Below are 26,271 nucleotides of genomic sequence, written 5' to 3'. Positions count from 1 at the left end.
TGAATATGTTTCTTTTCAGTCTTTTTATGTTTTGAGTAAACAAAACAAGGGCACTTTAGAGTATATGCAATCACAGAGAATCTAATCCTATTTTTAAAAGAACACAGATCTGTTAAAACTAGCTGTTACTTAGAACATGTTAATAAACTCAAAATTCTGTAAGAACTAATTAATTTGTAGAGAAACTAACAGAACCGCTGTCATCTTAGAAAGGTATGCTGTTTTTCTGGAGGGAAATTAGTGGCTCAGAAATATCTGAAAATTTAAGAAGAGCATGAAAGTCTACTTGTTTTTATCCACTTTTCTTTCATGTCACTAGTAATAGAAGAAGACTCTAGTGCCTTTTGGTACTTGTTAGTGGTTAGTAGGTTTCTGACAACAAGGGTTGGTAACGGGTGCTGTTGTGGTAGTCTGGGAAGAGCAGCTTTAAGACTGGTTAAAGCCCGTTCACCACAGATATTGATACCGTGTCACTTCCCATCTTCACCATTTTCAATCCATGTTTTTGGAGAAGTAAAGCATGTAGCTCAGGGGTTGTTAGGGGTTGGGAGACTGTTGTGGTAACTAGATCAGAATCTTCCTAGGGTGGTGGTTGTGAGTGGATCCAGTTCTGAAGACTCATTACACTTCTCTATTCTAAAATACTGCTGGAATTGAGTACCTGTTATTGATGGGATTGTGTGGGTTTAATAGCCTGGTTAGTGGCTCAAGGGCTCTCTCCAGCCTTGTAGATCCCCCTGACTGGTGGTTATGGAAAGGCTGGCTTTAAAGGCTTATTTCCTCAGAAAACAGTAGGTGTTTTTCACAGCTCCTTCTAGATATGGTCAAAGACATAAAACAAGATAAGGTAACTAAAAGTTAATAAAATGGGTTAATTCGTCACTTTTGAGTTAGGATTGTGGGGTAGTCATTTCCAACCTGTCTCATCTCTTTTATGAAACTTTCTATGACCCAATCGACCTGTGTATTCATTTTAACAAATATTTAATGAGCCTGTATTGTCTGGTACTGTGTTAGGTTCCAGGGACAATAGGATAAATAAGGTATGTTTTCTTCACTTAGGGAGCGCGGAGTCTAGTGGGGAAAAGAAAAGGTAAATAAGACTACAGCGACAGTACCATCAGACAAGTACGTGGCCTACCTGCTGGTGGTAATACAGAGTACAGACCTAGGATGAGCCCAGCGGCTTCAGCTTTTCTGTGTCCTATGCATTCCTTACCCCTCATTGAACGTTCTACAATAATTATACATGTATGACTGCTCTAAAAATATGGTTAAATCATAGTAGTTAACACTTAAGTACTCATTTTGTATCAGGTACTGAGTAAATGATTTACAATTATCATGTCATCATTCTCATAATACCCCTAATGGTAGGTGGCATTATCCATACTTTATCAAGGATGAAGAGACCGGTGTCTGGAGAGGTCAAGGAACTTACCGAAGATTGGACAGCTAGGAGGAGCTGGAATAATGTTTGCTCACCATTAGATATTTAAACAATAGAAAAATATTATAGAATGCTGTAAGCTCCATGAGGGTAGAGATCTTTCTTTTGTTTATTGGTGTATCCCAAGTGCTAGAACAGTACCTGGAACATAGGTGCTCAATAAATATTTTTTTAGCGAATAAATTTGTTGAGTGCTCGTTCATAAAGAGAAATACTTAAAAGTTTGGTGTCTGTTTCTCTAGACTTTTAAAACATATACTATATGTTTTTTTAATTTTATTTTTTTGAATAGGCAATGAATGGTCCATAAATCAAAACACTATAAAAAAGGTATACATTGAAAAGAAGTGCTCCCACCCCTACCCCCATTACCCCCTCACCCCCCACCTCAGGTAATCACTTTTCTTAGTTTGTGGTGTTTCCTTGCAGGGTGTCTTTATGCAAAAATACATGTACTATTTCTCTCCTTTATTACACAAAAAGAATATTGTACACTTGTCTGGACCTTGCTTTTTAACTTACAGTATATGATTTTTTAAACATGCATATGATCATAGGGTACAGTAGTGTTTTGTAATCTTTTTCTCAGCAAAAATATATAGCATACATCTATCTTGTGATGTATCAGTTTTACTAAGAAACATATGTTTTAAGTTGTTTAATTTAGAGACATGTAGACTGGTAGAAGTCTCAAACTTACATTTGGGAAAGTTTAGCCAACATATTAGGCAAGAAAAAGTTTTGAGGCATACTTTTTTTAAAAGCAGAATTCAGTTGTTATGATTGCACATTAAGCTGAAGAGTCAATAGGAAAGCAGAAGCAGTGAGTATCAGTTTAACCAGCTATATCCTCAAATCAGTAGCTTTCTCCTTATGTATTAGTAATAACAATATCTTGGTAAAAAAAAATCCTGGTCAGTGTAACAGGAAAAAACCCTAAAATGTCCAGGAATTAAATAGAGACACCAGGATATATATGAAGAAAATCACAGAACTTTGTTGAAGAGTGTAATTTAAAAAGCAGATTAAATAAATATAGCCATACCCACTTTATGCCCCAAATGATTTTTCCTTTGTGTTTTTGTAATTTGGCCAACATTAGTGATGAGTGGTTGTGTTTAGGGTTTTTGTTGTTGTTGTTGTTTTGGCTGATACAGAATGATGTGTTAGGCATCCCCTTGGTTATCTGTTTTTACAGAATTTTCTAAAGAGAAACTAGGGAGTGAAATTTATAAGTCTAAAAAATGTCTTCCTTTATGACTTTTGATTCATAAAGAGCCTTTAAAAGATTGTACATAGACATTTGAACAATGGTGTATTCTTACTGCATTGAAATAGTCTCAATTTAATGAAAAAAATGGCCACACAAATAATTGGTATTTGTCTGTAGGATTTTCCCAGAGATTGATGTAGGGAAAAATAAAGAGCTCAATATGCTGATTCTTAATGGAAAAGAGAATATCTTTGTGGACTATTAATTAACTACTCTAAGAAGAGAACCTAGTAGAGTTCAATAGATTGTAAAATTCTGTGGTAGTGTTAGTTCAGAAGCAGTAAACAGTATTTTGCTAAAAATAAAAAGCAAATCCCAAAACAGTAGTCCCAAAACAAATATGTATAGAGATTCTGGGTAGATAACAATTAACATTATAAGTACAGTTCAGTGTTCTTTTTTCCTCACAAGGAAAAAGGCGTATATTGCCTTTGTTCAAGGAAAGGTGTTATATCAGCTACAGTCTATCTTTGCTTATTAATGTGTAACCACATAGGTGAAAGATGTTGATTATTAAGTTTTTTCATGTCACATACTTACCAGCCATCATTATGTGGGTTGTGTTTCTAGAAGGAAATTGCAGTTTGACTTCACATTTAGGATTTTTCTGTTTGGTTCTTGACCCTTTCGGGAAATTCAGTATACTTCAGTTTCAAAGACTATGTTACTTAATAATTCTAGATCCTGGAATTGGATAGCTATCAGATCCCACTCATACTTCTGCAGTGTGTGAAATTAACAAAAAGATAGATTTAAGTATTCAGTCTCAATTCGGTCTTCTCATCTGGATAAATATTTTTCTCAGCCATTTGATTTTTGTCTACCTCATGTTATATATTTAAGGTGATTATTATTTCTAGCTTAATCAAGAAACTAAGGAATACCTCTTCAGGACCATTGCTGGAGGTTGTTGGAATATAGTCTACGTTCAAATTTCAAGGAGTCATTCAAATTGATTTTAAAATATATATGGTGCCACTACCTCTAAATAAATAGCTTTTGCTGATAAAGTAATATGGTTTTAAAATATTATGAAGAAATTCTGTTTTTTATGCTATAGTTGATCTTAGGTGTTGTTTGTTATATTGCTTACAAGATTTTTCCTGGGAAGAGAAGCTTATAAGATTTTTAAATGTTTATTTTTTCTGTATAGCTCCACCAAGTATGTTGGTGAAGGATGAATATGTTCATGACTTTGAGGGACAGCCATCGTTATCCACTGAAGGGCATTCTATTCAAACCATTCAGCATCCACCAAGTAATCGTGCATCGACGGAGACATACAGCACCCCAGCACTGTTAGCTCCATCTGAGCCTAATGCTGCCAGCACCACCAACTTTCCCAACATTCCTGTGGCTTCCACAAGTGAGTGGTAGAATCAGATGTAGTCAGCAAATTGAATTTCCCTAATCATTGAATATTTGTATATAGTCACTTGGAAACTCCAAGTAAGTGAAAATTGGAAGTACTGTGGTATCTTTCATTGGTAAACAAGTATAAATAGGTTTTTGGATTGGTCCTGGAAAAAATGGTTTTTTATGTTGATGTATAGTTACTTGGAATTTAATGACTTTGATTATAGTATTAATTTAAATTAATGGTCTAATTTGTACTTTACTATTATACACAGAAGTGAAAAGCCTCTTGAGCTTTCAGATACATTTTAGAGAAATAGTTAAGTAGTTAAGTAGTTTTAAACCAACATGTTTACAAAAATCTGTGTTAGTGGAATTGCAAGCTTTCCTTTAATCAATGTTTTTATTTTGATTAGCAGAATATTACTTCATAATAGTCATCTCAGTCTCCTATGAGCAAACTTAGAAGAAGGGATCTTGACAAACTTGTTTATAACTTTAGTATCCCTCAAGATAAACATTAACTATTGTAGTCAGTTTCAAAATAAAGTTGATTCTATGTATCTGACTATGTTGTTTTCAAATAGGTTCATTTCAAAAAGGTTTTTTCCATAATAGAGGTGCCACCTTCCCTGCCACAGGGCTATTAGGTTCAGCTTTTTGGGGGGCCTGATCAAGACATTAATGACTTGGTTCTGTTAGTACTTTTATTTACTTTCACAGTCACCAAAGGTTGGACAGTTTGCTGCTTGGAGTAGCTTTTTAAAATTAATCACTGAGCAGGGGTCTTGGCACGTATATGGTGTTATTTGCACCTGGTTGCTAAGAAGATTGTATCTAAGCCCACATCAGCACTAGATGTTGATAGATCTGAATTGATACTTTATTAATTGCTAACACAGGGAACATTATTCTGTTTACTTTAATACCAGCTCAGATTCAATATAAACTTGATCTTTAGAATAAATGGAGGACTGGTTTATATAACTTTTTTTAGTAAAGCATTCCAACGTTCCCCCTCAATTCAGTTTACCTCTTTGAAGAATTATCTTTTGGATTTGCTACATGAGATGACAGTCTCATCAAATAGACTCTCATAACCTCTTTGTGAAAATATGTAAGAATATTCTTAGATATTCGAAGTGGTCATATTGTTAAGCTCATACTTTAGAACCTGGACCCTTAACCACTTGGTGCTTCTGTTATCTTTCTACCCTTTGTTTACCAACTTGGGAATATAGCTGACAAAGAGAGTGGGTAGTGATGGAGAATAAAAGAAGGTACCTTACAATATAGATTATTAGTGCTGGAGCACAATCACTTAACCTCTGTTGATATCATCTGTAGGTTGAGTCTGCATGCCTTTGTTAATGCCTGCAAAGTTGACTTCATTTTAACTGTCCTGTGCCCTGGGGCTATGAAGACTAGAAAAAGTGGCATGAATGAAATGCAAATACTTTTGTCTTGATATCTTTTGGATATATTTTCACAATTGAATAATATTTTTAGATTTTAGAATTTGTTGCAAATGTGTTTTTGCATTAGATCTCAAAAAGCGTATTGATAAACTAAAAGAAAAACTGGATTAAAATAGAGGAATTGGGAGACTTTTACATGAGCTGATTTAGTTGTTTTGTTTAATTGCATCTTATGTACTTGGAATTGTGTAATGGAGATATTCAGTACAGATAACTGCAGTGTGCTCCTTTACAGTTTATGTTCATGGCACCTGTGTGTCTTCAGAGTTTCTTTCTAAATATCTGTAAATTAAAATCATAAGATACCTTACAAAAATTTTGGGGGGAATGAGATTACTAAAGGCATTGTCTTTAAAAATAAATAATTTGAAGAGTATTGAAATATTCTCTGTAGCTTTTAATTTTACAGTCTTAGCCTTAGGGAAATGTGATTTGTAGAAAGGAGAAAATGTTCCTTTTCCTTGATACTTTGAGCAGTGGTCATTTATGCCCTTCTCTCTGATTATGTTCCCATTTAGATGAGAAAAAATGGAGGTGATGCCAGTGAGAAATAATAATTATGAAATGTCAGTGCTTTCCAAATGAGATGAACAATTGACTTAATTAATGCTTGCTTGAAGAAATCAAGTTTTTTCACCCTCCCCCCCCAAAAAAGGCCTTAAAAATGCAGACCAGTAAGCAATATCATAGAATGGTTTGGAATTGAATAGAAGCCAGAGGAAGTTTATTACATATAGAGAGGGCAACTAATTTCCTATAAATTATTGGAAATGTTCTTGGTAAGAGGTGATTCTTGATTTTTAAAAGCGCATGAAAAAATTTCAAAGTAGACTGATCGTCTGATAGTTTTTTGTTTGTTTTTTTCTCTACTAGCAAATGCTATGATTGGACAGTGGAGCTTGAAATTTTTTTTTTTTTTAATTTACTCACCTTACCCATCACATTCCATTTAAAATATTTGCCTGCTTTTCTTTTGTTTTATCAAACCCTAGCATTCTATATTACTAGTATCAGCTGATAATAATGAACTTTCCAGTTTTAATATTTTCTTAAGCCTGGACGTTTGGAGTCCTAATCAGAAGGGTCCAGAGCTGGATAGAGTGGCCTGGGCTGAGCTGATATGCTTCTGAAGAAGTTACGATGATAGGGATTTTGCTGGCATTTGAAGAATATTGTGAAGAAATAGGCCACTGAAATTAGCTAGACATTACATAAGATAGAATAGTTTTGAACTCCTCCAAGTTAAGGTTTGCCTTTATAGTGGACTCAAGGATTTTTTATTTGATAGGCCTTTAATGAGTTCCACTTTTTGCCCATTTTTATAGTGACTCTCAGATATAATTTAGTCCTTCATTTACTGTATAAAACCATAGGATTGCATCTATAAATGTACCATATTAATGTCTTCTTGTTCCTCTAGGTCAGCCTCCCAGTATACTGGCAGGCAGCCATAGTGAAGGATTGTTGCAGATAGCTTCAGGGCCTCAGCCAGGACAGCAGCAGAATGGATTTACTGGGCAGCCAGCTACGTACCATCATAGTATGTACATGCTTTTTAAAATCTTTTAAGTAGTTGAGAACAAATAGGCAGACTTTATAAAAGCAAATTAATCCATGTGGGCCTTAATTTTTAGACAGCACTACCACCTGGACTGGAAGTAGGACCGCACCATACACACCTAATTTGCCTCACCACCAAAACGGCCATCTTCAGCACCACCCGCCTATGCCGCCCCATCCCGGACATTACTGTAAGCTCTTGTTTTTGTTGTAAGGGCTTTTTCTTTTGAGGACTTTGGTTTTTTTTTTCCATTAAAAAATTTATTTACATCTTTTATTCATCTTACAATTTAGTTTTATTAAATGATTAGTGTTTTTTCACTATTTTTATAAACAGTATTATTTATTTTTTATAATTATGTTGTCATACCTTTGTTTTAGAGGAGCATTGTTAACTGAATACATTTATTTTTCTCTTGCTGATATATCATTAACACCACATTGATTTCCATTCATTTGTTTGTTTGTATGTGTTGTTAGATCTCATGTGTATATGTATACCCACCCTAAGTTGACAGAAACCCCTTGAGTGTCAAGAGCTCAAGGTTTCCCTCACTGTAGTGTTTAGGATACCATAGACACTCAGATGTTGAATCCATCATTACTCTGTGCAGGCTTGATTGGGAAGGGAACCCTGCTGATTAACCGTAGTTTGTAATTTCAGGCACAGTAGAAACAGTCTTCATTTGGCACAGTAAAATCAAGAGTATAAAACCTTCGTATGTATTGTTTTTTTCCTCTAAGATTAATAGTACCAAAGAAACCTGGAAAATATAGAAAACTATAAATAAGAAAATACAAATTACCCAGACTTCTACGACTCAGAGAGATCCACTTCTAATACTTTGTCATGTTTTCCTTCCAGTCATAGAAATGGGTATATATAACTTTGGGGGGAGGAGGAGATCATACTGTGTATATTGTTAATCCTGTTTTTTTTTTCAGTTGTGTTACTATTTTTCCATGTCTTAAGAGAATATAATTTTTAATGGCTGCCTGGGCCAGCATAGTGGTTAAGGGTGCTGAATTTGGGCCCTTAACTGGCTGTGTGACCATTGGCAAGTTATTTAATCTCTCTAAGCCTTAAGGGTAATAATAGTAATATCCACCTCAGTGTTGTAAGAAGTAAATGTAATCATTCATGTGAGATGTTCAGCACAGTGTCTTAACTTAATAATCTCTCAATTATGTTAGCTACTGTTCCATTATGGAAATATCCTTAATTTAATAAGCCATAAACTTGATTTTAGAATGGATCTAATGATTTGATTTATTATATATTACATTATAAATTATACTATGTTATATGTTACATGAATATTTGTAATTTGCATTAAATTTTGCATGTACACCTATTGTAATTTGCTTAACAGCACTTGGCACATAGCACTAAAATGTTAGCTATTAAGTATCTACAAAAGTAATTCAGGAGTATTTGCTTATTATAATTATGAAGTAATCTAAACAAAGCTTTTAAATTCTTAAACATTGCATAAGCTTGATCCAAACAACTCCTAAGGTATGGTAGTTATATTTAAGGTTTATTAAAAATTTTAGCATTGGTGAACTTTTAATAAATAAAATTGGGATCTTTATGTCTTTTCTTTAGGGCCAGTTCACAATGAGCTTGCATTCCAGCCTCCCATTTCCAATCATCCTGGTAAGTGTATTTCCAAATGGATACCCTATTTAGATTTTCTTATGGCAATAGAAACACATACATAGGTTTTAATATAATTACAGAGTAACTTAATGTTTAGGTAAGTACAGTTCTCATGGAATTAATTAATAATGTATGAGTAACCAGTGTAGTCACACATAAACTGTTTATATTTGATTCTTTTTAACTGTCTCTGAAAGAAAAGACAAGAATTATCTTCAGTTAAAATATAAAGTACCAAAATGCTGGTTTTAGCAATGAATACATAAATATGCAGTAAAAGAAAACTACATTTCAAAATAGAACCGGTGTAAAATTGTAGCTTAAAAACCTAGGTAAGGTTCTGAAGTAGATGCTGAAAAGAAAAATCACATATCTGTCTTAGATGACAGGTTCAGGAATCTCTTGCTAATTAGAAACTGATTAAATTATGCTTAGAGGAGTAAATAGCTAAGTAGATTCTCTCAATTCATAGTTTGAATGTAACTTCTTAAACAATAGAAGTAATAAAACAAAGTTTAGAAATAAAGTACTGAAGGCTTCTTAACATAAACAGGATTTTGATTTGTTTTCCTTCCCTCTATCCCTTCATGTCTGTTTTTATTATAAAAAGATACAAATATATGATATCAACTCATCACCTTTTCACCCTAAATCAAAAAAATGTTTTATTATAAAGAATTTTAAACATACACCAAATACCAGATTGGTATGGGAGATCTCTCCCTCACTGTACTCATCCCTCAGTTTTAATTATTAACAACGAATGGAAAATTTTTTTTCATTCATACCCTTACCTACTTTTATTTTTTTCTTAAATGTTCTCTATGACAAAGATCCCTAAGGTGTTTTGTGTTTTTTTTTAAATCCTCACCTGAGGAAATTTCTTCATTGCTTTTAGAGAGAAGGGAAGGGAGAAAGAGAAACACTGATGTGAGAGAGAAGCATGAATTGGTTTCCTTCCATATGCGCCCATGCAGGGATTTAACCTGCACCCTTTTGGTTAAGGGATGATGCTCTTAACCAACTGAGCCACACCAGCCAGGGCACCTCACCTACGTTCATTCATACCCTCACCTATTATTTTGGAGGAAATCCTATATATTTGTTTTATATGTAAATATTTTAGTATATGTTTCCAATAAAGATTAAAAAATAAATAGAACTAAAGTAACCATATGAGCAACTTAAAAGATAACTTACAGTTCCTTAAATAGATCTACATAATTTTCTTCTTTTTAAAGTATATTTTATTGATTGTGTTGTTATAATAGTTTCAATTTTTTTTCTCTTTGCTCCCCTCCGCTCAGTATCCCCCCTTCCCTCTAGCAGTCTCACCCCTCTTAGTCCATGTCCATGGGTCTTTGGCTTCACCCTTTCCTATATTATTCTTAACTTCCTCCTGTGTATTTTGTACCAACCAATTATGCTTCTTAATCCCTCCACCATTTCCCCATTTCTCCCCTTTCCCCTCCCAACTGATAACCCTCCAAATGATCCCCATACCTGTGATTCTGTTCTTGTTCTGGTTTGCTGAGTTGGATTTTGTTTTTATTTTTTACATTCAGTTGTTGAGAGTCGTGAGTTTGTTGTCATTTTAATGTCCATAGTGTTGATCTTCTTTTTCTTAAGTAAGTCCCTTTGACATTTCATATAATAATAGTTTGGTGATGATGAGTTCCTTAAGCTTTACCTTGTCTAGAAAGCACTTCATCTGCCCTTCCATTCTAAATGATAGCTTTGCTGAATAGAGTAATCTTGGTTGTAGGTCTTTGCTTTTCATTACATTGAATACTTCTTGCCAGTCCCTTCTTGCCTGCAAAGTGTCTTTTGAGACACCCCTTTGTAGGTAACTCTTTGCTTTCCCATTGCTGCTTTTAAGATTCTTCTTTATCTTGAACCTTTAGCATTTTAATTATGATGTGTCTTGGTGTGGTCCTATTTGGATCTAGCTTGTTTGGGACTCTCTGTGCTTCCTGGACTTGTACGTCTATTTCCTTTGTTATTTTTGGGAAGTTTTCCTTCATTATTTTTCACATAAGCTTTCAATTACATAATTTTCTTAAACAGTGTTTTGTTATTATTTATGCTGGTTCCATTTTTTTCTTCTGGTTGTTAAACAAAACATTGAGGGTAACATCCTTATGCTTGTAACTCTTATACTTTAAGAGGTTGAAAGAATTTCTGGATCAGAAGACCAAATTATAGTGGTCACATTAGAGTATGAAAACCACTTTTACTATGCTCACTAGCAGTAAATGGTGATAGATTAATAAATTTTGCTGATTTAGGTGGCAAGTGATATTTTTTTTGATTAGGAGAAAAATTTTGATGGGGCAGAAGCATTTTTTAAATATACATATACAGGGATTTTTAAATATATTATATTTAATTATCGTGGATTTTTTGCTATATCATGGGATTTTGTGGTACTGCATACGTATGTTGTTAAAGTCACGTAGGTTTAAGAGTGTAGAATCAATGTAAGGTTCCTACTTCACTGGAGGGTCTGGAACATAATACCTGCGATAACTGAGGGAGTACTGTATACATTTACTAGTTAAATTAGCCTCCATGTTATTTGCATATCTTTTGTAAACATTTTTGTGGGTAAAGGGGTCTTTCTATAAACATTTTTATTGAGAAATGTAATACACAGGAAAGTACATAAAATAGGTATACATACAGTCTAATGAATAACATTAAAGCCAACACCCGTATTGTACACCATCCAAATTGAAAATTAAATCATTGCAGCACCCCCTGAAACCTTCCTACCTCATGCATTTTGTCTCAGTCAAAAACTTTTCCTCTCCTTTCCCCAGAGATAACTGCTATCCTGCTTTTTACGGATATTTTCTGCTCTTTCAAAATGATGACTGCATCCTTAAACAAGTTAGTTTAGTAATTTGGTTTTATTTGTGTTTGAAATTATATAATTGAAACCATTGTATCAGAATCTTAATTTTGTTTGTGAATAACTACATTGTGCTAAGAGGGGACAATCTAGAACCTTAAGAATGAGACTTTTTGCTGGCTTCGAGGCAGCATCATTGAGAGCCATAGTGGCCTCTGGCAGCTTGACGGGGTGATGGGTAGTTCTCAGTCTTAATAAGGCTTAGGGGAAGGTGATCTGCAGGAACAGGGGTAATCAGGGCTCCGAAGAAAGACCTACCCTGGTTGGAATAGTGGAGTGGGGTTGGGAGTGGTGGCATTTAGCTAGTTAGTTGGACTCAGTTTTAGATTCTGCAATTGCTTTTGGCCTTATGATAGATTTACTTCATTCTTCTTAGGGTAGAACTGATGTTGAGGCCTAAGAGCTTCTGGTGGTTAGGGAATAGCATAGACTAGCCATGAGGATATGCATCAGTAGCACCCTGCATGGGCATTAAAATTGAATAGGAAATGACTTAATGGTGAGGATGATCTTGGAAGGTCTCTGTCCAAGTGGTTGTGGGAGGGTATCAGCTTTGCACATATAACTTTAATGGAGTCAGCTCGTTGGAACCCAGCTGGCTGTGAACTCTTTGGCTATGAATACTAATGGGCCTAGGAGCAGTTTTATCTCACTACTATTATTTTTTCCTCTTGTACTGTTAAAAGAATATTCTAACTGATCTCCTTATTGAGAGACCTTCCAGTCATATTGCCGTTCTCTCCACCATTTAATCTCTGCTATCCTCAGTATTTATTTTAAAATCAGGATCTAGTTGTTATTTCTCTGCTAAAGATCTGGCATTGATTTTCCTACTTATTGCTTGGCCATAGGATAAAGTCCAAATTCGTTACCTACATGCAAAAAAAGTGATCCTGGTCTGTGTGTACTTTGCTAGCTTCATCTCTTTATGCTTTAAGCATCCTGAGCTCCGAACCTAGGCTTGCTCGGCTGTGTCATCCCTCTGCTGTTTTTTTTTTATTTTTTTGCACATGTCCTCCTTATGGGTCTTGTGCTCTACATATTCATCAAATTAAATCTCTTATTCTGCAACAAATTACTCCCTAAATTTAACAGATTGAAACGACTACAGTTTATCTTACTTCATTCTGTGGGTCAGGGATCTGGGAGTGGCTCGGCTGGTTTGCTCTGGCGCAGAATCTCATGACGTTGCAGTTAAATTGTCGGCTTGGGCTGCTACCATCTGAAGGCCTTTCTGGGGCTAGAGTATTCACTCTCAGGGTGGTTTACCAATCAATGTACCTGGCAAGTTCGCATTATGGTTGGCAGGAAACAGCAGTTTGTAGACACCTGTAGAGCTTTTTGAATGTCTTCACATGACAGCTAGCTTCTGTCAGAGTGAGTCATCAAGAGAAAGTGAGAGCCTTGGTGTCTTTTAAGACAGTCTCAAAAGTCACATCAGTTCCATCAGATTCTATGTTGTAGGGAGGGGATTACACAAAGATGAGTAGCAGGAATTGAGAATCACTGGGGCCCTCTTGATGCCAGTACCGTGCTTCCTTCATCTACTGAACATGGTGAACACTTAAGATCCAGCTCAAGTGAACCATTGTTGGGAAGCCTTTCCTGACCTTGTGTGTCCCCTGTTCTCTAGTACTGTCTAACCCAACTAAATTACAGTTATTAGTTTACGTAGCTGCTGTTGCATTTCATGAATAGATAGAAAAGAAAACAAAATGAAATATTTGTATTATGGTTAATGCAGCCCCTTAAGGTCTAATTAAGAAATGCTAAAATATTCTACTGCAGACTGAGGATCATTTAGACAGGAAATAAGCATACAGCTCTAATATTTAAAATATTTTAAATAATTAAAAATCATCAATAATATGTAGTGAATCTATTTTGGGAAATTATTTTTAAAGATAGTTGCATAAATGTCTTAGGAAAAATAGGTAATATAAATCGCAGACTATGGAAATAATTAGTATTAGTCATTACCTTGATATTAAAGATTTCAGACAGGCCATATACTTGGTGATTTCTGTGCTTTGACTTTAATAAATAAGTTGAAAAAATATTTTTGGAAAAGGTCGCCATTTCATTTCTTTTTTATGGATTCTATTTTTGCTTCATTTAAAAAAATTTAATCTTTATTATATATTATATATTTTTTCCATTACCATTTAGTCCCCTTATACCATTTTGCGCCCCACCAGTCATTGCACTGTTGTCGTGTCCATGAGTCCTTTTTCCTTTCTGCTCAATCCCTCCATCTTCTCATACCACCCCCACCCACCCAGTTACTATCCTGCTCTCCATCTATGAGTCTGTCCCCATTTTCCTTGTTAGTTCCATTTGTTCATTAGATTCCACATGTGAGTGAAATCATACGGTATTTGTCTTTCTCTGACTTTCTCTGACTGGCTTGTTTCACTCAGCATAATGTTCTCCAGGTCCATCATCTTTTTTTACAGCCGAGTAGTATTCCATGGTGTAAATGTCTCATAGTTATTTTATCCACTCATCTATTGATGGACACTTGGGCTGCTTCCGTATCTTGGTGATTGTAAATAACACTGCAGTGAACACAGGGGTGCTTCTGTTCTTTTGAATTATTTGTGTTTTGGGTTCCTTCAGATATATTCCCAAAAGTGGGATCACTGGGTCAAAAGGCAGACCCATTTTTAATTTTTTGAGGTATCTCCATACTGCTTTCCACAGTGCACCAATCTACATTCCCACCAACAGTGCAAAAGGGTTCCCCTTTCTCTACATCCTTGCCAGCACTTGTTGTTTGTTGCTTTATTGGTGATAGCCATTCTGACAGGTATGAGATGATATCTCATTATGGTTTTAATTTGCATTTCTCTGATGATTAGTGATGTTGAACATCTTCATATGTCTGTTGGCCATCTGTATGTCCTCTTTAAAGAAATATCTGTCTATTCAGGTCCTTTACCCATTTTTTTAATTGGGTTTTTTTTTTTTTTTTTGGTGTTGAGTCTTTTAAGTTCTTTATAAATTTGAATATTAATTCCTTATAGATGTATTGGTGAGTATATTCTCCCATTCTGTGGGTTGTCTTTTTATTTCGTTGATGATTTCCTTTACTGTACAAAACCTTTTTAGTTTGATTTTAGTCCCACTTGTTTATTTTTTCCTTTGTTTTCCTTGCCTGGGGCGATATATCTGATAAAATATTGCTATGAGCAGGGTCCAAGATTTCGCTGCCTATGTTTTCTTCTATGATTTTTATGATTTTGGATCTAACATTTAAGTCTTTGATCCATTTTGAATTCTTGCGTGTGGTGTAAGAAGGTGCTCTGGTTTCATTTTTCTGCAAGTATCTGCCCAATTTTCCCAACACCATTTATTGAATAAACTATTTTTAGCCCATTGTATATGCTTGCTTCCTCTGTTGAAAGTTAATTGACTGTAAAGGTTATGGGTTTATTTCTGGACTTTCTATTCTGTTCCATTGATCTATATGTTTATTTTTATGCCAGTACCATGCTGTTTTGATTATTGGGGCCTTATAGTATAGTTTGATATTAGGTAGTGTGATTCATCCAACTTTGTTCTTCTTTCTCAGGATTGCTGTTGCTATGCAGGGCCTTTTGTGGTTCCATATAAATTTTTGAACTATTTGTTCTTGTTCTATGAAATACATCATTGGAATCTTGACAGGAATTGTGTTGCATCCACAGATTGCTTTGGGTAGTATGGACATTTTAATGATATTCTTCCTAACCATGGTATGTGCATCCACTTATTTGTATCTTCTTCTTTTTCTTTCTTCAGCGTGGTACAATTTCAAAGTACAAGTCTTTTACATCCTTGGTTAGGTTTATTCATAGGTAGCTTATTCTTTTTGTAGCAATTGTGAATGGGATTGTTTTCTTAATTTCCCTTTCTGTTAGTTTATTATTGGAATAAAAAAATGCGACTGATTTCTGGATATTAATTTTGTATCCTGCTACTTTGCTGAATTCATGTATTAGTTCTAGTAGTTTCTTGGTGGAATCTTTGGGTTCTCTATGTAGAATATCATGTCATCTGCAAATAACAACAGTTTTACTTCTTCCTTTTCAATTTGGATGCTTTTCCAAGTTAGATGCTTGTAAGTGGCTTAAATGCTCCAACCAAGAAACATAGGGTAGCTGAATGGATAAGAAAACAAGACCCATATGTATGCTGCCTCCAAGAGACCTATCTCAGGTCGAAAGATATACACAGATCAAAGGTAAAGGGATGAATAAAGATATTTTCATGCAAATGCAAAGGGAAAAAGAAGTATGGGGTAGCAGTACTTACATCTGACAAAGTAGACTTTAAAATAAAGGCTATAGTAAGAGACAAAGGAGACTACATAATAATAAAGGGAACAATCCAACAAGACGATATAACACTGGTAAGCATTTACATACCCAACATTGGAGCAGCTAAATATGTGAGTCAGGTCTTGATGGACATAGGGAGAGATCAACAGAAATACAATCGTAGTTGGGGATTTTAATACTCTGTTGACTTCAGTGGATAGATCATCCAGACAGATAATCAACAAGGAGACAGTGGCCTTAAACGACACACTAGAGCAAATGGATTTAATTAGTATCTTACCCCAAACAGCAGAATATATATACTTTTAAAGTGCACATGGAACATTTTTTAGGGTAGACGATATGCTTGGACACAAAGCAAGTCTCAACAAATTTAAGATCGAAATCATACCAAACATCTTCCCTTACCACAAAGCTATGAAACTAGAATCAATCACAAGAAGGACACTGAAAAACACACAGAGGCATGGAAGCTAAATAGCATGTTATTAAACAATGAATGGATCAACAATGAGATCAAGGAAGAAATCAAAAGATACCTAAAAACAAATGAAAATGAGGACGCAACAATCCAAAATCTAGGGGACACTGAGAAAGCAATCCTAAGACGGAAATGCATAGCATTACAGGCCTATCTCAAAAAAAACAAGAAAAAGCTCAAATAAACAATCTTAACTTCACACTTAAAGGAACTTGAAAAAGAACAACAAACAAAGCCCAAAGAGAGTAGAAGGAAGGAAATAATAAAGATCAGAGCAGAAATAAATGAAATAGAATCTACAAAAGATCAATGAATCCAAGAGCTGGTTCTTTGAAAAGATAAACAAGATTGACAAACCTTTAGACTCATCAAGAAAAAAAGAGGAAGGACCCAAATAGATAAAATCAGAAATGAAAGAGGAGAAATAACAACTGACACCAAAGAAATACAAAGGATTGTAAGAAAATACTATGAACAATTACATGCCAACAAACTGGACAACCTGGACGAAATGGATAAATTCCTAGAAACATACAATCTTCCAAAACCAAATCAAGAAGAATCAGAATCTGAATAGACATATTATATTACACCTAGTAAAATTAAAGCAGTAATTAAAGAACTCCCAACAAACAAAAGCCCTGGACCAGATGGCTTCACAGGTGAATTTTAACAAACATTTGGAAAAGAACTAACATCTCTCTTTCTCTAATTATTTCATAAAATTCAAGAGGAGGGAAGGCCCCCCAAACTCATTTTACAAGGCCAGCATTATTCTAATTCCAAAACCTGTGATAAAGATGCTACAAAGAAAGAACATTATAGGCCAATATCCCTGATGAACATAGATGCTAAAATCCTTAGCAAAATATTAGGAAACCGAATACAGCAATGCATCAAAAAGAGATCATACACTATAATCAAGTGGGATTTATTCCAGGAATTCAAGGTTGGTACAACATGTGCAAATCAGTTAAGTGTGATTCACCACATAAACAAAATGAAGGATAAAAACCACATGATCATATCATTAGAATCAGGAAAAGCATTTGATAAAATCCAGCACCCATTTATGATACAAACTCAGCAAAATGGGATTACCGAAACATAATAAAGACCATATGTGACAAACTATAAGAGTTCCCCTTAAGTTGGGAACAAGACAGGGATGTCCACTTCCACCTCTTATTCAACATAGTAATGGAAGTCCTACCCACAGCAATCAGACAAGAAGAAATGAAAGGCATCCAAATTGTTTTTGCTTCTTAAGGTTGAGATATAGTCATCAAATTAAATATTGATTGCAAATTGAAGAGTTTCCTCAGTGTCTTAGAGGTTGTTTTGGTAATTCAAAAGTGGATTCAAAGTACACAAATTTCCAGATTCTGGTTGTGTTCTAATACATTGGAGCTAGTCACCATTTAATAGGGTTCCTCTATGTGTTCATAAAAGAGTCTCACTCTACATCTCATTGAGATCTAAATAATAAAAAGAATAATTTATAATGAGTCTCTTAGGTGCTTTATCTAGAGTTTTAACTTTTAAAAATCTTGGGAAAATTAAAAATTTTTTCCTTGAATAACTTTTATTTCAGAAATGAAAGGTAATGCCTTGGAGACATTAATTTTCCATTATAATTAAAGAACATTTATTTGATAAAACTGTACTTTATAATATGGTTCCTTATTACAAAACATATTTAGGTACATTCTTATATTGTAAAAAAAAGTTTCAAAGTTTTGTATTGTTAACTCAGTCTTTTAAACCCTTTTTCTGGGCAGTGATGAGCACCTAATATAGGCTTCACGAGACCAGCTAAACTAATTTGGGAACAAGAAACTAAAAATATCAGCTGTCAGCAAGCACATTAACAATCCCACTACCTTTAAAATGAATTAGAGCATTAAGAAAACTCTCTCTGAACTAATTTCATCCTGCTGTTGATGTTAGTTTTGAGAAGCTGCAGGCTTGTCACTTTTGTGGTATTTGGTTCTTGGAGCAAAAGAGCAAAGAGAGATCCAGAAAGGCTTAATGAACTTAATAAATTCATATTACTTGCTCCTGTTTTAAAAATAAGGATGTTCCCTCTTCTCTGGTTTGCAAATTGAGAATGGAATAGAAAAGTTTTTCACATGGTATTTTGTATCTCAACAGTGCCAGGTTCTCTGGAAATCACTTAGATTACCTTTGGGCCCTCCCTGTCCTCACAGGTAGTAACCCCTTTCCGCCTACTTTCCCTGGTTTGTGGTACAACTCTGATACCAGCTTTTTTAATCCTCAAGTCTCTTAAAACTCTTCATCCTTGTGCTAGCAGGTCAGCTCATTTTAAATGTATTCAGAGAGGTAGCTTTATTTAACCATCATTGTCGCATGGTGTCCGAAACATTATGGAAACAAACCCTTGGTGACTGGAAAATAATAAAATAAGGTTTCTTACGTACAGGTGCAGATATTGTAGTTCATGATGATAAAATGACATATTTTTGTTTAAACAAGATTATACAACTTCTCCCCTCCACCACCCAATTGACTTTCATGGAAAAAGGTTGCTCACCATGAAACTTTACTTCTGGATAGTGTTCTTAAGTGTGAACAAGGAAATGCATATACTTGCACCTCATTTTTAACTCAGCATTGTAAACATTCATGACTTCAGGGGCATTATTTGCAACAAAATTTACTTTTTGGACTGATTGTATAAAGACCTTTTTTAAGTGCTATTACTGTTTTTTGCTGCCAAAACATTGGATAATTAATATCTTGTCTTAGACAACCTCTTTAATTTTAGCTTCAACAGCACATGTGCCCATTGTTTGCTGAAGTTTCTTGTTCATAGCATAATGTGATGTCTTTAATAAAGAATTTTATCATAAGAATAACTTCATAAATATTTCAGAACTGGCTTTTTCATTAGGGTAGTTTAGTATACCACTAGTTTTCATGTTCTACTGATAATTTAAAAATATTTAAAGTAATGTATTCATGATTAGTTGATTTGATCTCTGATAAAACATTTGAAATTTTAAGTTTTTACATCACTCAGTCTTCATGATTTATTTAATTAATTCTTCATTGGAAAATACTTTCAGCCTTGACAATATTTTGAAATCAATTAGATACATAGACTTTACAAGGATTTTTTTAAATGCATTTTAAGCATCAGTTATACTGCATGTTAAGATTTTGGGGGGTGTTTGAGAAGATCTATTTTTTTGGTTATTCTAACTATCCTTTCAGATTGTCAAAAGTTTTATTGCTTCAAATTCTACTCTAGTCAGGGTTCATAATGGCACATTGAGATGCAGATAAGCAATTCGTATATCAGCAGAAAACTTTACAAACCAAACCAAGTAGTGCCTCGTTTTTTGCCCATGTAAAATTACTTTAAATAATTTATTGTTGTTCAAATGAATACACTAAATATATCCTCAAAGAAAAAATTGTAGTTGATATGAATTGACTTCACTAAGAGATGGAACAAATGACCTTTCACCCAAGAGACAATTGAGAATTCCTACTCATAGCAGCTATATAGTTGGAGATAATTAACCTTGACTCTAGTCTTAATGAATGGCAGAATAGCTTATGACCTTACTTTCAATTAGGGAACTAGAAAAATACGACATGGATTGATGTTTTCAAAAATTCCTCCCAGGATATATCTTGAGCCAGTGTGTTTTTTAAAAAATAAAAGTTCAGACAAATATTTCATGTGACTGCACATATTTTAGGTTCTTATTACTTTAAATTCTCAGTTCATTGGGTCCTTTGAGGTAAGAACCAAATTCCAGATTTTAAAAATGATTCTTGAATTTCAAGAATGCTAGGAGCTGAGCTGAAAAAATGAAAAACATGAAAATGCCTACTTTTTAAATGTGTTTTTTAATTTTAATCAAATTCTTTTGGGTGCTTTTCAGATGCCTCTCCTGTCCCTTCATCCTTTCTTGTCGGAAAAGTTTTGTCTTACAGAGTGATGTTCGCTCTCATTTGTCCCCTGTAGCTCCTGAGTACTGGTGTTCCATTGCTTACTTTGAAATGGACGTTCAAGTAGGAGAGACATTTAAGGTTCCTTCAAGCTGCCCTATTGTTACTGTTGATGGATACGTGGACCCTTCTGGAGGAGATCGCTTTTGCTTGGGCCAACTCTCCAATGTCCACAGGACAGAAGCCATAGAGAGAGCAAGGTATTGATTGTAGAGTTATTTTAAAAGTTGAACACAGTACAATGTCTTTTATTCAAAGTTATATTTCTCAATGTAGATTATATAAGTGTTCGAATAGGAAAAAAACAAAGGTACTCTTGAAAATTCAGAATCAGTAAGCATTCCACTTGAATTGTAGATGTTTGTCATTTAAAATATAAAAGGTGGTCTTTTTAAAATTTATTTTCTTATTTACATATAGTTGGTATACAGTCTTATATTGGTTATATTAGTTTCAGGTGTACAAGACAGTGATTTGACATTTTTATATCATACAATGTGATCACCCTAATTCTAATAATCAGACATCTATCACTGTGTATACTTATCACAATATTATTAACTAAATTCCCCTTCATCTTTTCACCTGTTCTCCCCAACCCCTCCCTTATGATAACCATCATTTTGGTCTGTTTCTTTGAGTCTGTTTTTGTTTTGTTTTGTTTTTTGGTTCCACATATAAGTGAAACCATTTGGTATTTGTCTTTCTCTGCCTGACAAGATTTTGTTCTTTTTTTATTGCTGTATAATATTTCATTGTGTATATATGCCACATCTTGAAGATTGTGTATGTGTAAATGGGGTTTTTGTGTTTGAATAGTAACAAGACCTTTTGTAATCCAATTAAAAACCAATTTTTTTATTTCCTCTCGTATTTTTACACATCTGTTGAAATAAATGAAGTCATGTTTCTGCAGGTGTTATTTATAATGTTGGAAAATATTTAAAAAATGGTTAAGTAAGTTTTGATAAGTTTTCTTTTTTGTCATTAAAATGTTAATAAAAAGTTTATATAATCAAATGTAAATGCTTAAGATGATATATTATAGGAAAACATACACAATTTTAGGCACTTGTAATCTCAACTCTCTATCAAAGCTGTATCTTTGGCAAATTACCTACTCTCTTAAGCCAGTGCTATCTAAAAGAATTTTCTGTGATGAAGGAAATGGTTTATATATGTGTTGTCCAGTACAGTGCCTACTAGCCACATATAGCTATTGAGCACTTAAAATATGGTTATGTGGTTAACTGAATTTTAAAATTATTTTTAATTAATTTAAGTAGCCGCTTTTATCTCATGGCTATCAGTTTGGACAGTGTACCTATAAACCTTAGTTCCGTCATTTATAGGATGGGAATAATAATATTTAGCTCATTGAATTGTGAGGGTTCAGTAAGAATTTATGTTAAACATTCCTGACACATAGTAATTGGGGAGGCGAGACCAAAAAAAATCCAGCATTATCTTCTGCAGGACGGACCCGTTATGGTACAGGCTTCCGCCACTAGGTGAATGTTATAGTAACCCATCTGTGTCAGTGTACCAGCTGGCATTGTGAGAGGCTGCATTTGGCTTCAGTGAAGTTTTTCTGAAGACTCCAAACCTGTTGGCCCGTTACGTGATGGGTGACTTATGAGTGCACCTGCCCACACTGTGCTGAGTGTTCAGCAGGTTTTGATAAAAAAAGACATGACCCCCATGCCCCACCCTTCCTATTCACTTGATCTCTCCCCAAGCAACTTTTCTTTGTTTCCCCTGGTGAAAAAAAGTCCTCAAAGGGAAACATTTTGCCATTGTGGAAGAGGTGAGAGAAAAAACGGCAGAATCACTAAAAGGCATCCAAATTGATGAGTTCAAAACTGGTTTGAGCAGTAGAAAAAAAAACCTCTCAATCGGTGTATTGTGTGAAATGGAGAGAGGACCTTGAAGGTGACTGACATTTAACCATGTAAGAATAAATACACAGTTTTTTATAAATCCGTTTTTTTTTGGGTCCTCCCCTCCTATAATCTGAACTAATACATTTAAAAAAATACTTATCAAATAAAATGTAATTTTCCTTTTTTTCCCTAAGGTTGCACATAGGCAAAGGTGTGCAGTTGGAATGTAAAGGTGAAGGTGATGTTTGGGTCAGGTGCCTTAGTGACCATGCAGTCTTTGTACAGAGTTACTACTTAGACAGAGAAGCTGGGCGTGCACCTGGAGATGCTGTTCATAAGATCTACCCAAGTGCATATATAAAGGTTAGTGGAAGTTTTACTTAAATATTTTAGACTTGGAAAACTATTTGTTGTTTAAAGAATTGAGATCGAGGTGGGGAGAGTAGAAAAATGTCTTTTAACATATTAAATCTCAGAAATTGTTTGTCTATAAAACGTATGTCCTAGGGGCATTTGTTGACATGACTAGTTATTTAGTTTTGTGGTTGTGTTCATGCCCTGTTATTTTATTAGCAAATTTGTTAACTGTTTTAGAGTAATACCTAGGTTTTTGAAAATATTGAGTGAAACCACCAAACATATTCCTTTGTTTTTAAGGTTCTTATTTTGTGTATTAAAAATTTGTCTATTTACTATAACATTTTTCAAGTTAAGTCTAAGGTATTTTGTATTAATTATTACATATTCAACTAATTTTAACTTTATGTCACACTGTTTAAAAGAGAAATACAGTTGTAATTAGATAGCCTAAATGTATTCTTAATATCAGCGTTTTCACAATCTTCCTAAGCATCTTTATTATTGGCTATGGTAAATTAGTGGAATTAACAATTTCATCATCACTTATTCCCAGGAAATTGCTTAGCATTCAGATAATATAGCCAACAGTGTCTAAAAAATGGATTTACTTGATTACTTCAAAACAACAAATCCAATATCTCATTTTCAGTCACTACAGGTCAGTTAAAGGATATAGGAATCTTGTTTAAGATTTTATTTATTTTATTTTTAGAGAAAGGGGAAGGAAGGGAAATAGAAAGTAAAAGAAACATCGATCAGTTGCCTCTTGTTCCCTGATTGGGGTTCGAACCTGCAGCTCAGCATGCACCCTGACTGGGAATCAAACTGTCAACCTTTTGCTTTGTGGGATGATGTCCAACCTACTGAGCCACTCATTCCAGGCAGGGATCTTTTTAAAAATGAAATTTTCAAATATATCAAGTCTGAAGAATATAATAAATTCCCATATACCCATCATCCAGCTTTTAACAATTGTCAGCATTTTACCAATCTCGAACGTGTTTCTTTCTCCCTCTGTTTTTTTCCTGTAGTAATTAAAGGCAATTTCAAGCATTATATTAATTCTGTCATAAAAATATACTGAAGTATGAATCACCAGTTTATAAATATTTCTAAAAAGCAATCACAATGTTATTTATCACACCTAACAAATGAACAGTAATTGCCTGATAAAAGTTTTGACAGTAGAGGACCATTTATAGTTTTGAGCTGTTGAAACAATAATATAGAGTAGAACAATAAAATATTAAATTATATTTATTGGTAGGCTATCATGGTGTGGAAAAGGTGGTTATAAACAATACACAGAATATGATCCCATTTTTGTTAAAATGCTGTGGATATTTGTATATTTTTTAAATCATTTTTTATTATATCAGTTTCAGGTTTACACCCTAGTGATTAGACATTACATAACTTAATAAGTGATCATCCTGATGTATCTTGCACCCAGCTGACACCATACATAATTATTAGACTATTACTGACTATATTTTCTATGCTGTACTTGACATCCCAGTGATTATTCTTCAACTACCAATTTGTACTTCTTAATGTCTTCATCTTTTCCACTCATTCCCACAACCCCCCTCCCATCTGGTAACCATCAAAACATTCTCTGTATCTATGATTCTGTTTCTGTTCTCCATATTTTGTTTTTTAGATTCAATTGTTGATGTATATTTATTGCCATTATATTGTTCATAGTTTTGCTCTTAAAGAAGGCCCTTTAGCATCTTATATAATACTGGTTTGGTGGTGTTGACTTCCTTTAGCTTTTTATTATCTGGGAATCTCTTTATCTGTCCTTTGATTCTAAATGATAACTTTCCTGTATAGAGTAATCTTGGTTGCAGGTCCCTGCTTTCATGACTTTGAATATTTTTTGCCAATTCCTTCTGGCCTACAAAGTTTCTTTTGAGAAATCAGCTCACAGTCTTATAGGAGCTCCCTTGTAGGTAACTAATTGCTTTTCTCTTACTGCTTTTAAGATTCTCTTTGTCTTTAACGTTTGGCATTTTATTTATAATATATCTTGGTGTGGGCCTCTCTGGGTTCATCTTGTTTGGAATTCTATATTTCCTGGATTTATATGTCTATTTCCTTCAGCATATTAGGGAAGTTTTCAGTCATTATTTCTTCAAATAGGTTTTCAATTTCTTGTTCTTCCTCCTCTTCTTCCAGCACCCCCATGATGTGAACATTGGTACACTTGAACTTGTCACAGAGGCTGCTTACACTATCCTCATTTCTTTGGATTCTTTTTCCTTCTTGCTATTCTGATAGGGTGCTTTTACTTCTTTGTATTCCAGTCACTGATTGATTCTTGGCTTTATCCACTGCTACTGTTGATACCCTGTAAATTATTCTTTATTTCAATTACTATATCCTTCATTTCTGACTGGTTCTTTTTTTATGCTGTTGAAGTTCTCACTAAGTTCATTGAGTATCCTTATAACCAGTGTTTTGAACTCTGCATCCAGTAGCTTGCTTGCTTCCACTTTATTTAGTTCTTTTTCTTTCATTTGGGCCATGTTTCTTTGTCTCCTCATTTTGGCAGCCTCCCTATGTTTGTTTCTATGTATTAAGTAGACCTGCTATGTCTGCCAGGCTTGGTAGTATGGCCTAATGTAATAGGTGTCCTGTAGGGTCCAGTGGCACAGCCTCCCCCATAACACATGCAGGGTGGGTACTCAAGGTGCACCCATCGTGTAGGCTGTGTACACCCTCCTCTTGTAGTTGAGCCTTGATTATTGTTGGCATGTCAGTGGGAGGGATTTACCCAGGCCGATCAGCTACAAGGACTGGCTGTGACCACTGACCACGAACCTCTGACCAGCATGGAGTGTCAGTTCAATGGGGGCCCACTCCACAGAGCAGGACTTACTTCAGCAGGGCTCTGGTGCCTCCTGAATTCACTGCTTGAGTGTGTCACTTGTGGAGATGGTTGGATAGTGGTGCTCCGATATGGTCTAAGGCTGTCCACTGGGTGTGCTGGCTCCGCAGCCTCCCGAGAAGTGCAGGCCAAGGTCAGTCACCACCTATGTTCTACCTGGGCCACCCAGCGTAAGCTACAAAGTGATGTGCAGATGACTGCTACTTGTGCTGGGTTGGAGGTGCCCAGGTAAGGCCAAGCTGTGAGATACACAGGGCTCCCTGGGGCCAGATGCTTCTTGCGTGAGAGAATTTAGGAAAATCTGAAGCATGAGCCAAGACAGACCATTCATATGGAAAAGCCACTGGAAACATGTTGTCCCCAAAATTTGGGTGGAACACACAGTCAGAGCCAGATTGATGGAGTCTCAGATGTGGTGTCCACCTGCTGGCTCTGTGGGGGTAGAGCTCATCAAGGGAACAGTGACCTCTGCTGGCACTTCTGTCTGGGATAAAGCTGCCCCCCAGCTCTCGCCCTGATGCTGACACTTCAGTTCCTCCCCTTATGTCTGGTGCCTTTCCAGCTGCTGCCTTCATGCTTTACCTCGGAGAAAGAGTTTGAATAAGTCCATGCACAGGCTTTTTAAGCGGAGCTGCCTGGGACTCTAGAAGT

General features: G+C 35.0%; 1 protein-coding gene across 1 annotated transcript in view; it reads left to right on the top strand.

Annotated features, from left to right (window-relative positions):
• SMAD4 (SMAD family member 4) overlaps positions 1-26,271 on the top strand; it is a 52,414-nt gene that overhangs the window by 21,179 nt on the left and 4,964 nt on the right. Inside the window, exons 5-10 of the mRNA XM_090285488.1 lie at positions 3,877-4,089; positions 6,978-7,097; positions 7,192-7,308; positions 8,727-8,777; positions 20,498-20,681; positions 22,559-22,727. Coding sequence (XP_090141614.1) covers positions 3,877-4,089; positions 6,978-7,097; positions 7,192-7,308; positions 8,727-8,777; positions 20,498-20,681; positions 22,559-22,727 — 854 coding nt within the window. The remainder of the gene's footprint in view (positions 1-3,876; positions 4,090-6,977; positions 7,098-7,191; positions 7,309-8,726; positions 8,778-20,497; positions 20,682-22,558; positions 22,728-26,271) is intronic.

Source organism: Furipterus horrens, unplaced genomic scaffold, assembly GCF_987537825.1.
Source record: "Furipterus horrens unplaced genomic scaffold, mFurHor1.1.pri manual_scaffold_8, whole genome shotgun sequence".
Taxonomy (NCBI): Eukaryota; Metazoa; Chordata; class Mammalia; order Chiroptera; family Furipteridae; genus Furipterus; species Furipterus horrens.
Note: the sequence above shows the minus strand (reverse complement) of the source record. Positions and strands in the feature narration are given on the sequence as shown.